At 39.8% G+C, this 22,500-nt stretch overlaps 1 protein-coding gene, 1 long non-coding RNA gene and 1 other non-coding gene across 3 annotated transcripts in view; 2 read left to right on the top strand and 1 right to left on the bottom strand.

The window, feature by feature from the left end:
- LOC137988534 (uncharacterized) overlaps nucleotides 1-448 on the top strand; it is a 22,637-nt gene extending 22,189 nt beyond the window's left edge. Inside the window, exon 3 of the long non-coding RNA XR_011120795.1 lies at nucleotides 185-448. This is a non-coding gene — a long non-coding RNA (uncharacterized lncRNA). The remainder of the gene's footprint in view (nucleotides 1-184) is intronic.
- A 267-nt stretch (nucleotides 449-715) lies between these two features.
- Nucleotides 716-22,500, top strand: part of LOC137988221 (inactive tyrosine-protein kinase 7-like) — an 82,982-nt gene continuing 61,197 nt past the window's right edge. The window contains exons 1-4 of the mRNA XM_068834274.1: nucleotides 716-1,358; nucleotides 1,863-2,132; nucleotides 3,358-3,636; nucleotides 20,459-20,722. Coding sequence (XP_068690375.1) covers nucleotides 1,205-1,358; nucleotides 1,863-2,132; nucleotides 3,358-3,636; nucleotides 20,459-20,722 — 967 coding nt within the window. The 5' untranslated portion in view covers nucleotides 716-1,204. The remainder of the gene's footprint in view (nucleotides 1,359-1,862; nucleotides 2,133-3,357; nucleotides 3,637-20,458; nucleotides 20,723-22,500) is intronic.
- Nucleotides 4,116-4,188, bottom strand: Trnas-aga (transfer RNA serine (anticodon AGA)). Its single transcript has one exon. It is a non-coding gene; the product is annotated as a tRNA-Ser (tRNA).

Below are 22,500 nucleotides of genomic sequence, written 5' to 3'. Positions count from 1 at the left end.
TTGGATATAAGAAATAGGTGGCCAGTGAACACTGCCTTTCAAGAAAAGGATACAAGGAGGAGTCATCATATCTCCATTAATTTACCGGGGTCAACACAAATACATTTAATATTAGTCAATTATAACCCAGCTAACAACTGCGGAATTGCCAGTTATTCACTAGCCCTGCAATTTCCTTTATTAGAATTTCCCGTACGTTTTCAAACAGAGGGCAGTCCATCTACTGGAGTGATGCAAATTCACAAGAACAACGCCTGGAAAGCGCTTTGTACCGCACATTGGAATAATGCTGAAGCAATTCTTGCCTGCCAAGTAAATGGCTATAACAACAGTAACGACAATTTTACAGGCAATTGGAAAAGAGGAAATACAAGCTTGGTGAACATCACTTCTCATTCCTGTTCATCAATCATTCAAAGTTGTGGGCTCATTAACACGCAAATCCAGTGTTCAGGTACAATAGTATGAAGAAAGAAAATCTCAGTCTTATCCGTATACCATCGCATAGTTTTAACACAGCAAGTCAACTTAAAACCCTATTTGTTAGTTTATAATAACCTGTGGCTCGCTGTATAAGAAAATGACTTACTGCTGGTAAAAAAGGCAAGGCACTAATTATTGGAAGCATGGCCACTAAGGTACAGTTGGGCTGAACGAGAAAAAAGTCACACTTATTTAGCTCTTCTGCAGAGCAGGACTTATTTAAGTCCAGCGCCCAAATCTCTATACCACACGTCACCGTCTTTGGGACTGATGATTCTGAAACCGCTAACTTATTATATTGTACCCTGTTTCTTTAAGAAATGAAGGCCCAACTGGAACAGTCTCAATGAGTGGGCTTCCTCTTAAAACATTATCCTTGTTACATTATTAAATTAAGGATTTTAGCATCGCCTATCCTGTTCAAAGTTTTAGTCAAACTGAGATAAACTGGAGATATTGAGGAATGGACAATGAACAGAAAACAATGGTTTGTTGCCAAAAAGAAACGTGGAGAACAATTAGAACCAAGCATTGCTTTCAATGATATGTCATTCTTTCAGTTCCTGTGCGCCTAATTAGTGGGGCGAAAGCTAAGTATGGTGGAAGAGTAGAAGTTTTTTACCGCAGAAGGTGGGGCAAGATCTGTCGCACTACATGGGATATCAATGATGTCAAAGTTGTTTGTAAACAACTTGGCTTTAGAGGTGCCCTGGCCGAATTCATGACGGGAATGAATACCACTGATGAAAACATACCCGTTGTAATGTCAGATATAGCTTGTACTGGACAGGAATCCGTTTTAGCCCAATGTAATCGTTTAGATGGAGAGCACAAGTGTCCGGAAGACATTGGGGCTCAGGCTCTGTGTGTACCAAGTAAGTAGTCACTTTTCACCAGGACTGACAAACAGAAGGTTGTGACTAACATTTGTGGGGAAAGCTAAATGTTATGTATTGTCAATTCCAAACAAACTTCAATTTCACTCTTTTTAACTCTATTTGGAACAAAAACAATGACATTTCTATTTGCACATTTTTATCTAACTAAACGATGGAAATCATTAGAAAACGCAAGGATCTAGCTACAATGTATGTGTGTACTGGTCGTTGTAGCAAAGCAGCTTTCGAGTTCATCATTACTACCTAAAACTGAACACTCGATAATGGAAAAAAATGAAAGAAATAAAAACTTGCAGAAAAGGATTATGGTTGAAATAGACGAATTTTACAGGTAACATTTGTATAAGAATAAAATGTGTTTGAGAATATATGAAATTACAGGAATCTTTAAATTGAAAAATATATTTACTGCGAAAGGCTGTCAAAAACCGATGAGAAATTTTGCAAAGTAATTTATTCAATACAACAATTTTGTTCTAGACAACATGGAAGTTCTGGAAAAGAAAATATTTAGTTCTAATCTTGGTGGCACTAAAACCGTGCAATGTTCCTTAAAAAAGGAAAACCAGAATGAGCATGAGATGGTTAAATGGTATAAAATTGGCACCACTGCTAGTAAACTCAATCCAGACGAAAGAATTGAGGTAAAAGGCGTCACTTTGACAATAAAAAATGTTCAACTGGATGATGGGGGAACATATGAGTGTCGAGGACAACGTTACACTCGATTCTACACAGTTTACGTCAATGGTAAGTTTTTAAGTGCTTAGAAAACCATCAATATGCCACAAATCATTATTATCAACAAGAACAACAACATAATAACATGGCCGTAGCCAGTATGAGGCAATCTAAGGCACCTACCTCAGTCATTTCTTTCGTATTTTATTTTTTATTTTATTTTATTTTATTTTTAATAATACAGGATATCAGTACTGTAAGCGTCAAGAACACCCTAAATACCTATGAATATAACTTGCCTTAGTTATATTTTTTTCTGGCTACCGCCATGAATCAAGTTTATCCTCCTCATCATCATAAACATCAGCTTAAATTTTCATCTCCATCAACATTATCCTAATCATCAAGATTATCACCTCCATGATCTTCATTGTCCTCATCAATCTTAAAATTCCTCTAATTTGTCTGTGTGATAAAGAGTAAATTCTCTCTACTTCGCCCCCCCCCCCCCCCCCCCATTCCAATGATGTTTTTTTAAAAAGCGACCAAAGGCTTGCACAGTATTTTGCATCACATTATCAACATTGGTATGGGGGGAAGGGGGAAAGACCAATATATTTTGTTATTGCGTGCCAAATGATGCTTAAGCTGGAATTTTTCCCAAGAGTTTTGACCAAGATTGCAGGTAGATTAATTTCTCGTCTACTTCCGTCAGTGTCACTCGACTTAACATTAGCTCTTTAATCACCACTATCCTCGCTATCATTTGCGTTGCTTTTTCCTTCTTAGAACATTCATTTCATTGCACATTACCAGCAATTACAAATACTTTTCATAAGAATTCTATCAGTCATTTATCTTCATTAGAAAACATTGTCAGTCTCTACGTAAAGTAATCATTGCAGTTATGAAGCAACTAGATCAGTTGCAAAAGAAGCCTGAAGAATCAACAGGACTTGAATCCCATGAAATTGCACTGCACTTGCTCTACCATCTGTCCTTTCAGGCCAACTGGGAGCTGGTCGCTTGTAAGTTCGTATTGTAACCCGTAATACGTGGCGGGTGAATGATTTAGGGTGCTTGTATGAAATATTTCATGGGTTTGCGTCCTGTTTAAGATTGGATTGTTTCAGGCTTCATTCGCAACTGACCAAGTTGCTTCATAACTGCGATAATCTGCACAAGCGCAGTTATAATGTACGAACTTTTTGTATATTCTCTCTATCATATCATTATCATTACGATGTGTTATAACTGCAAAAAAATTTATCCATTCCTTTTTTTTTTTCCTTAGCCGAATTTAAAAACAAAAGACCACAACAAAAACTTATACCTGGCAAACCTGGCCAAATAAATTGTACTGCAGAAGGAAATCCTCCTCCTCAATTTGAATGGAGAAAAAACGATATCCTACTCTTGGAGGATGACAGATTCACACAGTTGTCAGATGGCAGTTTGCAGATCGATACAGTTCGGCTAGAAGATAAGGGAGTTTACGAATGTTCCATGAAACAAACCAAAGGACGTGAAAGAATCACTGTTTATCTCCAACATATCAACGTGTCTGTCATAGGTGGGTAAAGGTGGAAATGATGAAAGTCGCATTCGTAAAGAAATCAGAAAAATTCCACTTAAATATAAATAAATAAATAAATATTGCTAGTGCTAATCACCCTTACTTGCAGTCGAGGACTGAATTGCGAAGGGCGCGGCTCACGACATCGGGCTGAAAGCATACAAAGGTGCCTCTGGCTGCCGCTATACAGTCCATGTTTGATGTCGGAGCACAGCACCACAGCTAGATGTCAATTAGCTGTGAGTCGATTTTGATGAGGGAGGAAAACCGGAGTACCCGGAGAAAAACCCTCGAGTCAGGTTGAGATCGACCGAAACTCAGTCCACATGCTGGCCGAGGCCAGAATTGAACCCCGGCTCGCAGTGGTGGGAGGCCCGATAGATAACCACTAAGCCACACTTCCCAAAAGCTATCTGATATTTGGAACATATGAAATGAAGTGTTGATAGAACTCACTGGGAACTCGAAAAATTCCTATCCCCAGATGGGATTCGAACCCACGACCCTCCGTGATCTAGTCGGATGCTCTAACCACTGAGCTACTGGAGACTCTATGATGAGCAAAGGTAAAACGTGGGTCTTTGACTCGAGCTGCATCACGCAGCTACAGATTCAAATAAAAAAAAAAACGACTTACAGCATAGCTCATAACGGCATCGCGCAGTCACGTTAAAGCACATCTGAGATTCGGCCAACCAACTACCCAAGTGAGCGAATGTGAGAATGATATACATATATGGAAAGTCGGATTTTTGCGAGTTCCCAATGGGTTCTATCAATGCTTCATTTCATATGTGTATATTATTCTCACATTCACTTTTTCTGAGTTTCCAATGGGTTCTATATTCTCACATTCGCGTTCGCGAGTAAGACAACCCATGTTTCCTTGAATAATAGTAAAATACTTAATGGCTACTGTACTAACGAATCTGTCAAATCCCCAGGCATTTAAGGGACGAAGAAGGTTATCTTTAGATAATGGCACATCACACCAACTGCTTTGAGTTGCTTCTATTGTCTATCAAATTTAAACAATTGTTTCTTTGTTCCCAGGAGAGAAGAGAACAAAATTCTTAAGCATTTTGACAAAGCATTCTGCTCTCGGTAGTAAAATAACTTTATCGTGCAAATCATCTACTCCTGCCCTGTCTAAGAAAATGTTCCCCTATTAGCTCCTTCTGTTCGTCCACCAGCATTTCTACATTAATTATTGCCATGTTATCTGTGTCTTCGAAGACTGGATTCAAGACAAATATATCCGAATCCAGAAACCTGTTTCCGGAGGAAATAACTTGCGGCCGATATTCCTTTGACAGTGAATATTCGAGTAAAGGAAGCGGGTGATTACGGCTGTTAGTGTTATCACCTCAGTGCACGACCGCAGTGCACTTTTAACTTCGACCTTGAAAGATAATCCAAGCTAATTTTTCCTACGTGTAAATTATTTGTTCCAACCCCTTCAACGGGAAAACCTTAAGTTGCTCGCACACTAGGGGTCATTTCGCAGCTACATAACCCAAGAACGTGTAGCGGTTTTAAAATCATATTCCATACATATAACGCAGCATAGAGCGGGAACCTATAGCGGGGACATGAAGCACCGACCAAATCACGACATGTACAAAGAGAACAAACTGCGCCATAAGCATGTGCCTGGGACATTTATCCATTTTACTCACACACTACGAGGCATTTTACAGGCATGTGTAGCGGGGACTAAACCACACAGAATTAACTGATTAGAGTGTAATGTGAAGTGCTAAGTATCTACCCCATATCAACCATGTGAGCGTTAGCCCTACTGATGGAAATGGCCCGCACAAGGTCAGAGAAAAACTCTGACCGGGGTGGGAATTGAATCCACGACGTTCGGGTTCAATTTCCATTTCCATTTCCATTTCCATCAGTAGGGCTAACGCTCACATGGTTCATATGGGGTAGAAACTTAGCACTTCACATTACACTCTAATCAGTTAAGTCTGTTCAAATATAAGTGCTACACGGCTAATGTTTGCAAAAAGCGTATTCCTTCCTTGTACGTGTACATGTTCATTGCCGTGACTTTAACATCTTCAGTTCCCACGGCCTGCTGCCGTCTGAAGGTCGTGGGTTCAATTCCCACCCTGATCAGAGTTTTTTTCTGTCCCTGTGTAGGCCAATTTCCATCCGTAGGGCTAACGCTCACGTGGTTCATATGGGGCAGATACTTAGCACTTCGCATTACACTCTAATCAGTTAAGTTTGTTCAAATATAAGTGCTAAACGACCAACGTTTGCAAAAACGTAATCCTTCCTCAACTAACACAGACAATTAAGCACAGCAGCGAGAACATTTTTCAGAGACGTGTAGTGGTGGTCAATTCGTGTTTCGTTCACATGAGGGGGGCTGTAGCAGGCGCCTGTATTGGAGGCGCGCAGCAGGTACAACATCAAATAGACCACTTTCGATATATTAAAATTCAGCTTGATAGTGAGGCTTAGAGGACATAAACAAAAGAAATCAATAGACAGGTTCATTCAGTTTCCTTTTTTTGTGTCCTCTACGCCTCGCTGCCAAGCTGAGTTTCAATATATCGAAAGTGGCCTATTAATTGCAGACTTACATTCGCAACTGCAGCCATTACATGTCTCGGGAACATGGAGCTGCAGTCAAATCCTGTTTCATACATACGAGTGGAAATGCAGCAGGCACTATTATAAGGAGACTCACAGCAGGGACAAAAGTTATCTACGCACACACATTCGCCACTGCAGTTATTACGTGTCTCAAGGACATGCAGTAGCAAGGTGTCGCATTTTCTGAGTTCTTCGTGCCACACGATTTCATACCAATGTATTGTCACTGCAACATGTCCCGCCAAATTTCATTTGGTGGAACTTCATGCTGCATTTTGCAGCAACGAATGTTGCAAAAGGGACGTTTTTTTTAATCGTGTGAACAGCTCGCGAGCTTGCACCCTCAGCTTACTGAGAGATTTAGCCAATCAAAGGCACAGAGACGTCCCTGAGACATTTTCCCGCTGATGTGCTTCATTGTATGTGTTAGTTGTGGTTTTGTACCCGCTGCATGTCCCCGCTAGACATGCCTGTAAATTGCCCCGTAGTCTATGAGTAAAATGGATAGGGGTTTCCAAGGGACATACTTATGGCGCAGTTTGTTCTCTTTGTACGTGTTGTTATTTGGTCGGTGCTTCATGTCCCCGCTATAGGTTCCCGCTCTATGTCGCGTTATATGTATGGAATATGATTTTAAAACTGCAAGTACATGCCCTGGGGTCATGTAGCTGCAAAATGGCTCTTAGTGTGCGAGCACCTTTACATCCAAACGCTTGAAGCCCTGGTCAAACTGGTGAAGTTTTCTTTTTATTAGCGCGTGCATTATTTATGAGAACGGAATCGGAATCTGCTGGTTTTCAAATGTTCGCTAACTGTTGGCTGTTCGAACTTATAATGGATAGTAGCTAGGATTGGTGAATAGGGTAAAGCTATCAGCATAAAAAGCCACAGAGATTGCCGTCTCATGATTGTTATGGCGCTTTTTTAAATTGGTACGGAACCAAGGAATTTATTACCAGCTATCTGAAAAAACCAACATTTGGGAGAAGGTTCGACTTAGATAGCATTCACTAAACATTGTCTCGCGGAAAACGTTTTCTACCCTATTGCTGCTATCAGAGATTTTCAGTGCAGTATGGAATCCAGGGAAGAACAGGCTCGATCACATATATTCATGTACATGTAGTTTTCGTCATATTTCTAAATAATCGTTAATAAGCGTCAAAGGGGAATTGGCGGTTTTTTGTTAACTCGCCCTTGTCACACGGCGGCCATATTGTCCCGGGAGACCAAAAAAGCTTTGTTTTCCCACGCCAAGCCTCGCAGCGGAAACCATGGGGGTGAAGATTGGCGTGGTAAAACAAAGCTTTTTTGGTCTCCCGGGACAATATGGCCGCCGTGTGACAAGGGCGAGTTAACAAAAAACCGCCAATTCCCCTTTGACGCTTATTAACGATTATTTAGAAATATGACGAAAGTCAGCAATATATTAATAAATTCGCATCAAATTGATCGTTTGTACAGAGTCAGCAAATTGAAGCCGAATACCCTGGTAATCCGAAAGTCTCCAAACTCAAGTTCGTTAGAGACGCAAAAATATGACACACTATCAACATATACCTCTCGAATTTCATAGAAATTAACTTCGCCTTGGGGAAAATTGATGGTCGAGGGGAAACAAAACTTACTGTTTCCCGTGGGGCCAGTCATTAATTGTTTTGTTATACCTCCCAACTCAAAATATAACTGTTTTGCTCAGTTCTTGGAAGCTTTCGTCCAAACTTTGCTCTTTGCAGAAGTCTCTCAACGTTTTCACGGCATTGTAGGTGACCTTGTTAGTAGATTTCGAGCTTTTGTCACGTAGAAGCTGTTCACTTTCTTCTTCAGTTCTTGTTTGAAACCGTTTAGCTGCCATGACTGCGTAAAAATTATTTGCTTGACTCGGCTGGCATCCAAATTTGCCGCTGTTTCAAAAGCGCACGACCTGAACACGTGCGACTCGAAAGTTCAAGTCGTTGTTTCCCTAGGGAGTTAGTGAGTTTTGTTCACCCTAGGGAGTAAGTGAGTTTTGACCCATGACACATGACACGTTCTCCTCCAATCGGAAAACGTGTTTGAGTTGCGAGGTATAACAAGGTCGTTTAAAGTGCTACTATGATAAAAAATCACTTATTTTTTTTCTTCATATTTGTAAAGGGTATTCGCTTAACCCCTAACAGGCAAATTTTGAGCCTCGAGTTTTATCCAAAGGCCCTCAGAGGGTTGGAACTAGGGAAAATGACGTCATTTACTGACAGCATGTAAACGCAATTTATTATATATGCAAAACACGGGTTTAAAAGTCTGAACGCCCGAAACTCCCGTGCTGCATATAAATTCAGCCGCATGCACACGCATTGCAATCTTAAACTACTGAGTCTTTGAGGTCATGTTCTCCTCGACCCAGCTCATTCAAGATTTTAAAGTTAGTAATGGCGTACCAATAAATAACAAAATTCCATTTAAAATAAACAGGATCACTTAGTTTTTAGTTAACATTGTTTTGAAATCCAAAGGAGTCGCAGTAGCACTTTAACGAGATAGTCTATTTGGCGCGTCTCGCGGTAAAATTGTCACGGGTCGTGGGTAAATTGTCGCGGGTCCAGAAGATAGAAAAAATTAATAATTGAACTGTTACTCTACAAACGTATACCACTTCAACGTTTTCAAAAACAATAACAATAACGGCAACAATAGCTTGAAAATTTACGTAAGCTTAATTTTAAGATTTTCGTTTACATAAATGCATATAATTGACATGATGGATCCAGCAGAAAATGGGAAAAAAAGAAATTAAGTTTTATTTCACAAAAGTACACCACTTCAAGGTTTTCAAGAACAATAACAATAGCTTGAAAATTTCACTTATGCTTAAATTAAATAATTGCTGATTGTTTTTTTTTTTTTTTTTTCTTGTTTTTTTTTTCTTTCACCGTGATATATTTTGGCTTAAGGCCCGGCCAAACGATAAATGTTGGAAGATCCAACACGTTGATTGCATGTTGGATAGTCCAACATGTTGAAAATTAGGGGGTGGCCAAACGATACTAAACACCATTCAACATGTTTGATCAAACTGATGAGACGCATTGGGTTGTGGGTAAGGATAGCTCCCTGCGTACACCACGTTGTAACATCCACGGATGTTTGCAACATGGCGGAGATTAAAAGAAAAATTTAAGCGTTGTTTATCAGTGTTATTAGTGCTTGACGAGCTGGAAGAAACCGAGGATAGAGAAAGTAGACGAGGTAAAACAAGAGAATGGATCCGAAGACGACAAGAGAGTGGTTATTTTACCAATATTGTTGGAGAACTAGCAGACGAAGACACGCCACGGATATATCAAGTTCCTCTTCGATCGAAGCCAATATACTCTTTCTCTATTGTCTTTCAGGTGGTAGTCGGCACAAAAAACATCCCATAAGAATCTATTCCCTTCCAATAGGTCGATCAAGCGGTCAGCTTCCTCGTCGCTCCAACGTCTTGCTTTTTGTTTTGGTGTTTTCTTGCTAGAAGTTTGATCGATATTCTGTGCTGCTTCCTCGCTCGCTGACATTTTCAAACTACACCGACGCAAGCAAAGTGTCTATGGTAACGACTAAATTTGCAGTCACAATGCGCGTGCGCGCATGCAACATGTTGTTGAGACTGGCCAAACGAACAAAATTTCACGCATCCAACATGAGAACAAAGGAAATGTTGCACGATGTTGTATTAAATGTTTGATACTGCATCAAACATGTTCCAACATCATCCAACATGTTGAGTGGTCATCAAACACGGTGACCAAACGATAAAATGTTGGTTTACCCAACATGTTGGATCGTCCAACATTTATCGTTTGGCCGGGCCTTAAACACTTCATAAATAGTTTTGCTTTTAAAAAGTAAAACAGAAAACATTAAAACAAAAGAAAAGGACAATAAAGCGGCGAAGTTTAGACTCATCCTACCCCGATTTTTTACCAGTTAGCAGTATCACAAAGGCAAACCATTACCTTTTAAAGCTGCTATTGTGAGACCCGTAAATGAACTGTCCGTTCTGATTCTATCCGGTAGTTTTATTTATTTTTTTAATTAGTCCAATATGGGGCATGTGTATTATGCATTGCTGTTTCGGACAAAAATAAAAGGTTGTTTCTATGGCGAAATTCTGTTCGTAAGGAACTATAAAGCGCTTTAACGGTGACGGTCAATTCGTCTTCATTTTGAACAGTTCTACAAGCCCTGCATCTTGGTGCTGGCCCTCTATTTTTTTGTCTTTTTTTTTTTTTTTTCTGCGAGGATTATTTGAAAGAATTTCCTGTATAATTTCATTTCTAGTTTTGTTGGTGCCCTCTTTGTACATCAGGTTTTGCGGAGTAACAGAGTAGGAATTTCCAACAGCAGACGAGGCCTCGTTATTAGTAAAAAAAAAAAAAGAAAGCTGCTTCAACACATTACTGTTCTCTGGCAGCCGACATAAGTTAAGTAATGTCCATGTTATATGTTTACATAATTCTTTCCAGAATTGTTCACGAAATCTGCTTAGTCACAGTTATGACTTGTTATGATTAGAATTTTTCTAAGATTCATTACGTATGTGATGTACGATTTTTGGATGGCTGAGGAGGAGTCCGTGGATTTTCTTTTTAGGTTTTCCCTCTCTCGTTTTGTCTTTTGTAGTCTATCGATAAAGGTTTTACTACGAACTCCTTAATTAGTCGGTATCTACCTTCTTGTGGTCTGGCACCCTTTGTTGTTCGACTTGTACTAGCATTGTGGAGATTCTAGGGGTCTGGGATTCGTGGCGCATCTTGGTCTTGAGGGCTGATGTACGGTCTTCGTCACAAAGATCCTCTGTGATCAGGTCCTTTCCAAGCAGTTTAGCCCGGTGGATCTGAACTCTTATGGCTTTGTTTTGTTTTTCTTGAAGAGATGGACCCGTTGCCTCTTCCCTGTGCCACTAATTATATTGTTATTGTTGCTGAAAACGTTGAAGTGGTGTATTTTTGTAAAACTAGACGCTTTATGAGCGTACACTGGGTTGCCTGTGGCACGTTAAGCCCGAGGGAGGGGGTTCGGCTAACCACAGGAGTTTGATCGTGAGGTCTCTCCTAAGGGTAGTGATTTTGATCCTACGTGATATCTCACAGGGTAGCGATTTTGATCGTACGAAGGACAGTTCAAACCCTTTTCAGAAGAACCTTGACCGTGAATACTAAAGCACAAAAGAGACAACAAGCTTTTTTTCAAATATTTCTTCACTGTCACATTTCCAAAAAAACTGTGCAGAGTTTAGTACAAAACGTGTCGTCGAAGTCCATTACTCGTCGCTTTGAAGATTCTAGATATTTATTTATCACCGCCTGTCAATTTCCGATTGACTTTCCATTATTTAGTTTCATAAGGGAATATATATATATTTTTTAAGATCGACTAAAACGCCATTCGGGTTACAATGACGTTCGATGCCATTGCAGGTTCAGTTTAAAATTCTACTGTGTCCACCCCCGCTAGTACCCCCTCAAACTTACCAAATATACGCGAAGAAGGCTCTACACGCAAAGACACTACTTAGCAGGGGAAGGACAGGAAAGACTTTTCATGAAACGGAAAAAAATAAATAAAATTAAAAAAGAAAAAACAGAGAAATATTACTCATTTTCCGACTGGGAACTAATTGTTTCTATCTTCTGGACCCGCGACAACTTATAACGGACCCTCAACAATTAAAACCGGACCTGCGACACATGCCAATTAGACTCTCTCCTCATAACGTTGCCGATCTCTCACCGTTTGTGCCAGGAAACCAGAGAACAGATCCTATGTTTGCTTACCTCTTGCTTCTGCCGCAGATTTCTTGAAAGAGACTTGAAACACGCTAGTGCAACGGCAAACGCTCTTGGTCAATCGAACCCGTGGCTGTGTCACGAGTCAAGAATGGATGTCTAATTTAAGAGTTCAAAGTTCTGTACTATCAGAAACTCACAGCATGCGCTATACCTTGACTATGTTAATTTTGCAGATATGATTGACATTCAATCTCTTGCTGATAAAATTAATCCGTAGCAGTTTCCTTTAGACAAGCCGCCACTAAAAATATATTTCCTTCACAATGAATACGTTGATAACCAGGACAAAGGCAACCGATTTTTTTTACCAGTGAGGATCAGCAATTCAATATATTTTCCTAGCAAGTTCACAGCCAGTTACGCGAAAATATGCTGAACGTCCCAGCCAGCTCGATTACTACTTCCAGAGCGACTTTTTTTGACAAGCGGCCCCGCTTGGTACTACTGTAACAACTACATGTGCAACAAAAACGCCTGTTGGTGGCTAATAGTATTGAAAATTTGCAGTCTAAATGTGGAACTAATTGAAACTAAAGTAATCTTTTTTTTCATTATTTCTTATATCTCCAACGCGCGCTAAACACTTAAGCTAACAAGAGTAGCCCGATGACGTTTAAAAGTTATAAGTGTGCGATCATTTCAAACTGCATATGTCTTAAACAGGATGGCTTAGTGGTTATCAACCGTGCATTCCACGTCTGCGACCAGGGTTCACCTCTCGGCCCCGAGATCGTATGTAACCTGAGTTTCAGTCGATCTCAACCTGACTCTGAGGGTTTTTCTCGAGGGAGTCCGGTTTTCCTTCCTCAACAAAAATCGACTCCCAGCCTGGCTGTGGTGCTGTGCACCGAGGTCGAGCCACGCCTTTTGCAATTCAATCTCCAACTGCGAGTAAGGGCGTTTAGCAGGTCAGGGGTCAACTTTCAGAAAAATCTTCAAGATTCCATTCAAATCTCGGAAACTCCGAAAGAGAAATTCGGATGTTCATTTCAGGCTAGCGGGTACCGGTCACGCGTGACATAGCTCCTTAATTGCTTAGGACCGTACTGGGGAATATCGGCCCTCTATCGTTTTTGTGGGGAGCCTCTGCGCTCGATCAGTACTTTCACGGAAGTTCGGACCAATATTCCCCAGTACGGCCCTCGCGCTCGGTTAGTATGAGGTAGGTAAATAGACCACTTTCGATATATTAAAATTCAGTCCGAAACAAAGGGCATCATCTCGAGGCTGTTGGGAATAGATATAAGGATTTGTATGAGTTTATTCCCCAGAGCCTCGAGATGATGCCTTTTGTTTCGGACTGAATTTTGATATATCGAAAGTTGGCTATTTAACCTGTTTTACTCGCAGACTTGAGACTAGTAGGAGGAACTAAGAGGAGCGAAGGACGAGTGGAAATATATCACAATGGCGTCTGGGGAACAGTTTGTGATGACGACTGGGATATCAAAGATGCCCAAGTTGTTTGTCGCGCACTTGGGTTCTTCTCTGCCATCGCTGCTCCACGCAGAGCTCGTTTTGGGGAAGGTAGTGGTATAATATGGCTGGACGATGTAGACTGTGCCGGATTCGAGCGCTCTTTAAAAGATTGTGGGAACAGTGGTTGGGATAGACACGACTGTGATCACGATGAAGATGCTTCAGTCGAGTGTTTACGGTCAAGTAAGTAAAAACCAGCAGCAGCGCTACATTTTATTTAATAGGTCGGGGCCTCGCTTATTCTGACAAAGGGAGCATAGGAATCCTATTTGACCGTTTTTCCAGTTAAATTAACCGTACGAATCGATCTTGTTGATTTGAACCACCGTATGTGATCAAACCACATACAAGCGATCGTGTCACGCTGCTGTGACCGCTGCGGTTGAGGAGGTAGTGTGGCCCAGTGGTTAGGGCGCTTGCCTTGAGATCCGGAGATCCCGGGTTCAAGACCCGCTCTGACCACTCGTTGAATTTGTTCCTGGTAGTCCCTGGTTCAACTTCCAAGCTGCACTTGTAAATAGCCAACTGGTTTGCCTCCGACCAGTTGGGATTCTTAACAGTTGTAGTTTTTGTGTTCTGTTGTTTCGTTGATTGTGTTTCATTGGCCCTGAAGAGCCCCTATGGGGAGCGGTCAATTAAGTATGTATTGTGTTGTATTCTAATCCTATCCGCGCAACGAGAGCCGCATGCAATATTGCCTGTGGGCTTGTCACATGTGGTCACTTAACAGTATAGAAATAGACAAGGAATGAAAGCGATTTCGGTCTTTTTTATTTTTATTTTTACCATCGTGAAAAATTAATTGCCCACCTGGTGAATTCGACAGTAGATTTCGCTAGAAAAACCGATATCACACTCATCCCTTCGTGATTCATGCGATCAGTCGGTTTTTCAGGTGAAATTAACCATGGAATTCACCAGTTAGGCAGCGAAGAAAATGACATAATTAAGCGATATCCGGGAAAACCAAAAGGTGGACAGTTCCAAAGCCTTTTATTTTCACTAATCCTACAGCCAGTAAGAATAAACAAGCCGGGAACTCCGCTTTTAGGCTTGGGTAAATTTATACATTAACATCTCAGGAGTGCGCATTGGGAAAAATTTCAAAATTGACATGTTGCAGCTCGAAACTGTCGATTGACATCTAATAAGAGATAAATAGTTAATAATTAACAACCGTGGGAAAAAATTTTTACATTACTTTTTTGCCAGCCAGGAAGAGTAAAAACAACTTTTTTTAAATTCAATTTTAATTAAATTAAATTAATTAATTAAACTAAAAGTGCTTTTGAGTCAATCGATTCATTTAACTTGGTTGTAAATAACTAATTTTTTAAAGGAATCATGAAAGAAAACAACACTTTTACTCACCTCACCTCACAAAGTAAACACTACAATCATCAGTGAATGGCAGTAGGATTAGGAAACTTCTCAATCCAAGAAAAAATCAACTAGCAGTAATTTATAGTTCACCACAAACCAACTGTCGCAAAAAGTATCAGACTCCATGGCCATAAACTACAAGAACTTATTGTTACATTTAGCTTTCAATGAAAAATGCAAAATAGAATGCAGTATTTCTTGAAAATGTGTACAGGCTACAATAGAAAAAGGATGCATAAAAAAATAGCACTGGATGTATGTATGTATGTATGTTAGATAGCCTGAAGAAAACCTAGAAAAGTAACAATTGGGAAAAGATAAATACTTTATTGCTGTTACTGTTCAGGATTGTCAGCGTTTTTACCAACGCCAGTTACTGTTCAGGATTGTCAGCGTTTTTACCAACGCCAGGTTCAGATTGTCTTAATTGCCCTATGATACTGGTGGAATTTTCCACAGGTGTTATAATGGGTTTGTACTCGGATCTGTTCAATACTTAGAGTTAGCTCTACTAATTTGCAAAGCGTAATTTATTTTTTACCTGTCTGTCCACGGTGTGAGAAAACAGTTTGGTGTTCAGCGTGGTATTGCAGCCGTGAATAATAACATAACAAAGGCTGAAAATGACCCTCGAGCCCACACACTCAACTTTTTAAACTGCAGTGGTGCACATGTCCCCTTCAAACATAACGACACAACTTGATAAGAGCCCCAAAAATATCTTTAAGTATTAGTGGGATTTGTGAGAAATCGTACGTGTACCTCAGAATTTATAATCCAGACTGTATTAATTGCCCCTTGCTAGCTACTATTAGTAGTATTCTACTAGTATACTAATGCAAATGCTGTAATCGGATTGGCTGAGCCATTGAACACTATCAGCCATTAGTGTGCAGTGGCTGGAGGTCGTTTTGGAAATAACGACAATTTTTTTCGTTTTCCCAACGTTTTGGAGGAAAATGTGGATGCAAATGGGTAATTAAATTTCTGATAAGTCTAAACGAAGGACATTTACGGTTTCTTGACTTTCAAAAAAGTTGAAATTATTGAAAAAGTTGATGCGCTCGCGCGCACAACTTAGATTTTAAATGGCAATTCAATCCGAGCGATCTTTTTCAGGCGCAAAGTTTAATAATACGTCAAGAAATAATTGGAAACCGTTATTTGAAGTAAATTTTAGTAAGAATTCCACTAAAACAATAAGATTATTCGGTCTCGATTTCTATGAATAATCTAATAATCTAATTGTTAATAATCTAATAATCTAATTGTTAATTGGAAAACCTCGCGCCATCGATAAAACTACATGTAGCAGACATTTTGAACTAGTTTTCATGCTGGAATCAGAGCAATATTTAGAGTTTATATATAGCTCCATTCTTTCGTTTGCAAATTGTTGCATTATTGTAAATCAATCATGAGCTGTGCTCATAGCATTTGAGCGTCTGAGAATGTCCATGTGAAGTGTGTCTGGAAACCTTTACAGAAGTCCTTTACACAAAACACCACTCCCACTCCACAACTTCCTGAGCTACAGGGTTGATCTGGCATTGGTACTCTGAACCGCTGCACTCTAGATCTGTTCCAGATTGATGCCTGGAAGCGTGAAAGACCAGTTGTCTCAGAGATGGTTTTTAACGTGGTGTTAGCCAGTTGCTGAATGGATACAGTGATAGGATAGTGAAATCCATCATCGTACTCTATGGAGCAATCACGGACATCAAATACAAGAAGTCCCCAGTGATTGCCATGTTGATGCATGGGTAGAAATATCAGGTCCACAGTACTCATGTTGACATTCGCATAGAGATTGTGGACTGCACTTTCTCGGAAATTCGTAGAAACATTACTTGGCAGTATACAGAAAAGTTCTCTTTCAAGGCGTCCATTTGCTGCATCACAGTACTTGATTATGAGCAAGTTGATAACTTCATCAGTTAAATAACGTTCACAGCACAAAACAGACAATTCCTGAGAAGTAACAGTAAACCCTTTGTACTGAACGAGAAACTGGCCGTCTAAGTTCTATCGGTGGAGGAGTACTCCTCCACCGATGGAACTTAGACGGCCAGTTTCTCGTTCGTGCTTCTTTGACGTCGCTTGTGTAAATACTTTGGATAGTGCGAATAAAGGATTGAATATATATCACTGCATTGGTACACAAGAAAGATCATATTAACGGTATTTTACAAGCGACAGCCATCAAATTATAGAGAAACGCTTATAAACAAAGTTTCAGTGAGCATTTTAACCTAAAGCTTATGTACTCACCTCGACGAAAGTGTTAGATTTATGTCGGCGCTCATGATAGAGATGGAAATAGATTGTTTTTACTGAAAACATGAATAGCGTGCCATGCTCTTTGTCGGTAATATCCGGAAACTTTTAACTGCAAAATTATAATTATACACGGAGCGCAACCCAATAATTTGAGATCACTTCCAACAGAACGCGCCGAGAAATTAGTTGTACACCGGTGGCTCAGTTGGTTGAGCACCGGGCTGTCACGCGGGAGGTCGTGAGTTCAGCTCCGGCCGGACCAACACTCAGGGTCTTTAAATAACTGAGAGGAAAGTGCTGCCTTTGTAATTACATCTGCAAATGGTTAGACTCTCTAGTCTTCTCGGATAAGGACGATAAACCGTAGGCCCCGTCTCACAACCCTTCAATGTTCGTCATCCTGTGGGACGTAAAAGAACCCACACACTTGTCGCAAAGAATACGGCATGTAGTTCCCGGTGTTGTGGTCTGTCTTCTATGGTGTATCATGGTTGGGAGGGTAAATGCTCGGAGATATTAGCTACACCAAGCTACTCTAAAAATCCGAGGGTAAATAAAGATATATGATATGATATAATGTAGCATACGAAACGTCAAGTCGCGATTTTCGTCTTATTTCTAATTGAGCTTTTATGGCCGACGAACAACAGTTTATATGATATTGTTTGTCTTTCATTACGAAGGGCAGCACCTACCCTCTGCTGACAAATGTTTCTTGAATTTAGTTGATGGCGGCTGGAGTGATTGGGGTAACTGGAGTCTTTGTACAAGGGTCTTTAATGGCATACAGATGCGGACAAGGGAATGCGTGAATCCAAAGCCACAATTTGGTGGGATACCATGCAAAGGATCTACTACAGTTATGAGACGGTGCACAAACACGTCAAGTTGTCTGCAAGGTATGTTACCAAAATCAACGCTGTTTGAGTTTCAATTGTTTGCAAAACAGCTCCTCAAATACTGGTTAACACCTTCTTACTCGTCAGCTTGTCCTTTTGTAATTTACAGAATGTTCATTCTCCCTTTGTGGCTTTTTTTTGCCAGCTTTCTTCAAACAAATTCTGCTGAACTGTCCAGCATCCTGGCATTTGATACATTTGATTTCTTCAGTTGATCTGATGGAGAAAGCTTGGCGTTCCTCATACCTGTTGCACATGTCCTATTGGATATAAGAAATAGGTGGCCAATCAACACTGCCTTTCAAAAAAAGGATACAAGGAGGTGTCATCATATCTCCATTAATTTACCGGGGTCAACACAAATACATTTAATATTAGTCAATTATAACCCAGCTAACAATTGCGGAATTGCCAGTTATTCACGAGCCCTGCAATTTCCTTTATTAGAATTTCCCGTACGTTTTCAAACAGAGGGCAGTCCATCTACTGGAGTGATGCAAATTCACAAGAACAACGCCTGGAAAGCGCTTTGTACCGCACATTGGAATAATTCTGAAGCAATTCTTGCCTGCAAAGTAAATGGCTATAACAACAGTAACGACAATTTTACAGGCAATTGGAAAAGAGGAAATACAAGCTTGGTGAACATCACTTCTCATTCTTGTTCATCAATCAGTCAAAGTTGTGGGTTCATTAACACGCAAATCCAGTGTTCAGGTACAATAGTATGAACAAAGAAAATCTCAGTCTTGTCCGTATACCATCGCATAGATTTAACACAGCAAGTCAACTAAAAACCCTATTTGTTAGTTTATAATAACCTGTGGCTCACTGTATAAGAAATGACTAACTGCTGGTAAAAAAGGCAAGGCACTAATTATTGGAAGCATGGCCACTAAGGTGCAGTTGGGCTGAACGAGAAAAAATGTCACACTTAGCTCTTCTGCAGAGCAGGACTTATTTAAGTCCAGCGCCCAAATCTCTAGACCCCACGTCACCGTCTTTGGGACCGATGATTCTGAAACCGCTAACTTATTATATTGTACTCTGTTTTTTTTGAGAAATGAAGGCCCAAATGGAACAGTCTCAATGAGTGGGCTTCCTCTTAAAACATTATCCTTGTTGCATTATTAAATTAAGGATTTTAGCATCGCCTATCCTGTTCAAAGTTTTAGTCAAACTGAGATAAACTGGAGATATTGAGGAATGGGCAATGAACAAACAACAATGGTTTGTTGCAAAAAAGAAACGTAGAGGACAACTAGAACCAAGCATTGCTTTCACTGATGTGTCATTCTTTCAGTTCCTGTGCGCCTAAGTGGGGCGAAAGCTAAGTATGGTGGAAGAGTAGAAGTTTTTTACCGCAGAAGGTGGGGCAAGATCTGTCGCACTAAATGGGATATCAATGATGCCAAAGTTGTTTGTAAACAACTTGGCTTTAGAGGTGCCCTGGCCGAATTCATGACGGGAATGAATACCACTGATGAAGACATACCCGTTGTAATGTCAGATATAGCTTGTACTGGACAGGAATCCGTTTTAGCCCAATGTAATCGTTTAGATGGAGAGCACAAGTGTCCGGAAGACATCGGGGCTCAAGCTCTGTGTGTACCAAGTAAGTAGTCACTTTTCACCAAGACTGTGTATTTAATCTATTCCTGACAAACAGAAGGTTGTGACTAGAGACAGTTTTTTAACTTGATCATCCTCATCAGTGTATTGTTTAACATTTGTGGGGTAAGCTGAATATTCTGTTCAGTCAATTCCAAACAAACTTCAATTTCAATCTTTTAACTTTATTTCGAACAACAACAACAATAACATTTCTAGTTGCACATTTGTATCTTGTTGCTACAGTGTATGTGTGTAGTGGTCGTAGTAGCAAAGCAGCTTTCGAGTTCACTATTACTAACCAAAATTGAACTCTGGATAATGGAAAAAAAAATGATGAAATAAGAACTAGCAGAAACTGATTATGGTTGAAATAGAGGAATTTTATAGGTAACAGTTAACTGCAGACAGTACTGTTTCGGCCTTCTGGGCCTCATCAGTGCAGTGCTGATGTCTGGGATGGAGGTTAAGCTTATAAAGCCACCCCAAATGTCCCACACATGTGGTACATCTAAGCCATGCCAGAGTGCTTAAACTAGCGAGCACTCTGGGATGGAGATGGGATGGAGATGGATGGGATGGAGGGATGGAGGTAAGAATAAAACGTATTTGAAAATTGATGTAATTACAAGACGGAATCTTTAAAGTGAAAAAATATATTTACTACGAATTAAGACTTGCAAACACCGATGAGAAATTTTGGAAAGTAATTTCTTCCATACAATAATTTTGTTCTAGACAACGTGGAAGTTCTGGAAAAGAAAAGCCTTAGTTCTAATCTTGGTAGCACTGAAACCGTGCAATGTTCCTTAGAAAAGGAAAACCAGAATGGGAAGGTTAAATGGTATGAAATTGGCACCACTACTAGTGAACTCAATTCAGACGGGAGAATTGAGGTAAAAGGTGTCACTTTGACAATAAAAAATGTTCAACTGGCTGATGGGGGAACATATGAGTGTCGAGGAGAAGGTTACACTCGATTCTACACAGTTTACGTCAATGGTGAGTTTTTCAATGCTTAGAAAGCCATCAATATGCTGCAAATCATTATTATCAACAAGAATAACAACATAATCACAGGGCCGTATGAGGCAATCTGAGGCACCTACCTCAGTCATTTCTTTCGTTATTTTTCTTTTTTTTTTTCTTTTTAATAATACAGGATGTCAGTACTGTAAGCGTCAAGAACACCCTAAATACCTAAGAATAGAATTTGCCATATTTGTTTTTTCTGATTACCGCCATGAATCAAGTTAATCCTCCTCATCATCATAAATATCAGCTTTTAGTGGACTAATGCAAATCCTGCATTTTGATAGGCTACGCTACTAGAGGACTATTATTAATAGTCCTCGAGTAACGAAAAGCGTGACGCTTTCTTGCGTTTTAATTCCCAAATAAATATTTCTTTAACTTGCATTTGTTAACTTTATTATCGCCTTTTTCTCTCCAAATAGTTGGGTGATACTAAAACAATTAGACCCCTCGCCCTCAAGGGCCACGGGTCTAATTGTTAAAAATTTCACCTTCATCAACTCATCAACATTATACTAATCATCAAGATCCTTACCTCCATGATCTTCATTGTCCTCATCAATCTTAAAATCCTTTGTACCAGGTAGATTTAATATCTCGTCTACTTCCGTTAGTGTCACTCGCTTTAACATCAGTTCTTTAATCACCAGTAACCTCATTGTTTGTTTATGTGATCTACTGAGAACTTGGTTTGCAACTTAATCATTGCGTTGCTCTTTCCTTGTTTGAACGTTAATTTCATTGCACATTACCAGCAATTACATATATTTTTCATAAGAATTCTATCAGTAATTTATATTCATTAGAGCATTATCAGTCTCTCAATGAAAGTAACCATTGCAGTCATGAAACAACTGTAGATCAGTAGTTATCAGTTGCAAAACAAGCCTGAAAAAAACACGGCTTCAACAGGACTTGAATCCATGACCATGAACCATCTGACCTAACCACAGGCACCGCAAGGTCATTGTGAGGGTGGCTGACAAAAATAATATGTACATTTAGCCAAGCCTAAAAGCGGAGCTCCCTGGTTATTTATTCTTACTGCCTGTAGGGTTAGTGAACAGAAAAGGTTTTCGAATTTTTCGCGTTTTGGTGTTTGCGACTACTACTTAATCAAATCATTTTCTTTGCTTTCTTCCGTAGAAAAATGCATTTCCTAACTAGTGATATTCCACGGTAAATTTCATGCAAAAAACCGATATCGGATGAATCACGAAGCGATGAGTGCGATATCGGTTTTTCTAGCGAAGTTTACTTTGGAATTCACCAGTTTGGCAATGATTTTTTTTCTTGAATCGCATGAGTTTTAGAAGAAAACAAGCACATTCTTAGCGAGCGAATGAAAAAGGAAAAAGCCATTTAAGAGTCAACTGTCAATATCCGGCGAATAGGAATCACGCTAAAACTAGAAACCGTCAGGAAACTTTGTCACTTCAAGGTCAAAAAAGAGTTTTACTGATGTTCTGTTTTTTCCACTTTACCTCTGAAAACGAGATCATTCACAATTTGAGGTAAATCATTGAAACATGCCAGCTTGGCTTGGAGCAAGAATTGGCAAAATACGGCAATGCAACCAAGAAAGGACAAACTTCCAACAAGATCCACTCCAACAAATTAACTGTAGGAGCTTTAAACAAACTTTTCAAAACACAAGCTGGCGTTATTTATCCGTATTTTTAACAGAGATCATTGCCATTACGTGTTTATAACATAAAGGCATTTTTTTCTTGTTATTGTCGAGG

The sequence above is a fragment of the Montipora foliosa genome, chromosome 2 (genome assembly GCF_036669935.1).
Source record: "Montipora foliosa isolate CH-2021 chromosome 2, ASM3666993v2, whole genome shotgun sequence".
Lineage (NCBI taxonomy): Eukaryota > Metazoa > Cnidaria > Anthozoa > Scleractinia > Acroporidae > Montipora > Montipora foliosa.
This window is presented reverse-complemented; position numbering and strand designations above follow the sequence as displayed.